The 2,500-nt window shown below is 37.4% G+C and overlaps 1 protein-coding gene across 1 annotated transcript in view; it reads right to left on the reverse strand.

Annotated features, from left to right (window-relative positions):
* LOC137618345 (uncharacterized) overlaps nucleotides 1-2,500 on the reverse strand; it is a 4,648-nt gene that overhangs the window by 346 nt on the left and 1,802 nt on the right. The window contains exons 1-2 of the mRNA XM_068348513.1: nucleotides 287-2,500; nucleotides 1-70 (exon numbers count right to left, since the gene is read on the reverse strand). The exon at nucleotides 1-70 is cut by the window's left edge and continues 346 nt beyond it; the exon at nucleotides 287-2,500 is cut by the window's right edge and continues 1,802 nt beyond it. Coding sequence (XP_068204614.1) covers nucleotides 1-70; nucleotides 287-2,500 — 2,284 coding nt within the window. The remainder of the gene's footprint in view (nucleotides 71-286) is intronic.

Consider the following 2,500-nt stretch of genomic DNA (forward strand, 5'->3'; position numbering starts at 1 on the left):
TTACCTGGTTTATCTGAAAATACATGTTTGTACTTCTGACATAAGTTACGAAGATCATCTTTCTGTACATCTGAAAGATTAGGATTTATGTTGCACGTACTCTGATTGGTATCCACAGTTTCAATTTTCAGATAATCATCCTCATCGGCATTAATAACAGCAACTTTGTTAACATGAACAGTGTTTATCATTCCAGTCATATCTTCATCTGCTACATGTAACATACTAACATTCTCTCTACGGTAATATTTCTTCATAAGATTGATATGATACAGTCTCTTCTTACCTTCTACGTTCACCCAGTAGTCAACTGGACCATGCTTATCAATTATCTTGTATGGACCTCTCCATGAGAACTGCAATTTACCTTGTTTTTCTGGAATAAGCAAAAGTACTTCATCATCAGCTTTAAATCGGCGCTTACTACTCTTCAAATCAAAATAAGACTTATAGGTACTGGAAGATATATTCATGTTTTGAACAGCCAAATCAGAAACATCGGACAACTTTTCACGTAGTTCCAAAACAAAAGAATAAAGATCAGTTTCCCCTGTAGACATATCCGAATTTGTCCATAGTTCCTTCAATATTGTCAAGGGACCTCTCACTTGACGGCCATATAAAATCTCAAATGGTGAGAAACCTGTTGTATCACTTGGAATTTCCCTCATGGCGAACAGTGCTGCTGGAAGGAAACGATGCCACTGATTATGTTTTAACTCACATATTTTCTTCAATATACTCTTTAAAATCTGGTGTTGCCTTTCTATTCTTCCATTGGCAGCAGGATGATAGGGGGTACTAAAAAGAGGTTTCACTCCTAATAACTTGTGTACTTGCAACATAAGTTCTGATCGAAATTGTGGTCCTCTGTCAGAAAGAATTTCTTTCGGCACTCCCACTCTGGAAAAAATAGATATTAAGGCTTCTGCAATGTCTTCATATGTTATGTTCTTCAAAGCGACTGCTTCCGGGAAGCTTGAAGCATAATCTACCATAGTCAGAATATATCTATGCCCTGCTTCACTAGGAGGAGAAATCGGGCCCACTAAGTCAATAGCAACTCTATAAAATGGCGTAGAGATCACTGGTAATTTAACCATCTGAGCCTTCTTTACTTTTCCAACAAGGGAAGATTTTTGGCATACATCACAAGATTTGCAATATTTATATATGTCAGACGTCATACCCTGCCACCAGAAAATTTCATTAATCTTATTAAAGGTTTTCCTATGAGAAAAATGTCCACTTACCGGAATATCATGTGCAAGGCGCAAAACTAATCTTATGCATTTAACTGGTACAACCAACTGTTCCTTTCCCAGTAACTGAGGCTTTTTACATTTCTGTATTTTCCTGTAAAGAAGTCCATTTCTCATCACGAACTCGTACTGCAAACCATTCTTGCAACGTTTGACATCTCCAGACTGACTCATTTCTCTTGCATATTTCAAAGCTTCGCAATTCTGCTGTTCTCTAAGAAAAGATTCATGATCAATGGATATATCAAATGGTTCTGGTAAAGCAAGAGGGTGAACAATATTTCTCCTTTTTACCTGTGCTCTTGTTACGGCATTTACGTCTACGGAAGAATCCGTATTTTTCAGAGGAAACAAATTATGGTCCTGTACACCTGGAATATTGCCTAATAAGACAGTACAGTACTTTATTGGAGCCCGAACAGCATTAACCCAACCTGTAAAGAGATTACATTTCAAATAAATTTTGACAATAGGGAATCTGTCCTTCCTGCCCAAATAATCAATAAGAGTAGAATATGAACAATTTGTTCCAGGCTCAGGAATCAAATCCTCTGATACCACTACTCCTGTACAACCTGTATCTCTAAGTATTGTAGATACTGTAACACCATTCACTGTTCCACATACCATAGGTCCACATACTCCAGTGTTATCCAGAACTTGACCTATCTCAAGAGAAGATTCAGATTTCTTTTTGGGTACCTTGTTAGGACAGTTTCTCGAAATATGTCCACTCTGACCACAACCGTAACATGCAATCTTACCAGGACGTGACGAACTAGTTTTCTCTGGTTTCTCACTCGCACTGATCTTGTCACTGGAACTCGATAAATTCGCATTATGCCTAAAGGACTTCTGCTCATCTTTAGGATAACATTTGTGTGCTGAAGCATATGTGTCTGCCAATGATGAATAATCCTCTAGAGTTCTAGGTTTACGCTCCTTAAGAAAAAGACGCATTTCCTTAGGTAAAGTAGACATGAACTGATCACAGACTATAATGTTTCTCAAAACTTCGTAGTCTTTCGTTACACTAAGACTATTTATCCATAAGTCAAAATTTCGAAATAACATATTCAAATATTGTTCATATGTGTTCTTGGAATCCATTTTTGCAGTTTTAAACGCTGTCCTGTACCAGTCACTAGTCTTCTTGAATCCTTTCAAAAGAGCTTCCTTCAATGATGCATAGTCACTGGTAACATCATCTGAGAGCGACGTGTAGATATCTAATGCCT

This window comes from Palaemon carinicauda, chromosome 24 (assembly GCF_036898095.1).
Source record: "Palaemon carinicauda isolate YSFRI2023 chromosome 24, ASM3689809v2, whole genome shotgun sequence".
In the NCBI taxonomy this organism is placed as follows: domain Eukaryota; kingdom Metazoa; phylum Arthropoda; class Malacostraca; order Decapoda; family Palaemonidae; genus Palaemon; species Palaemon carinicauda.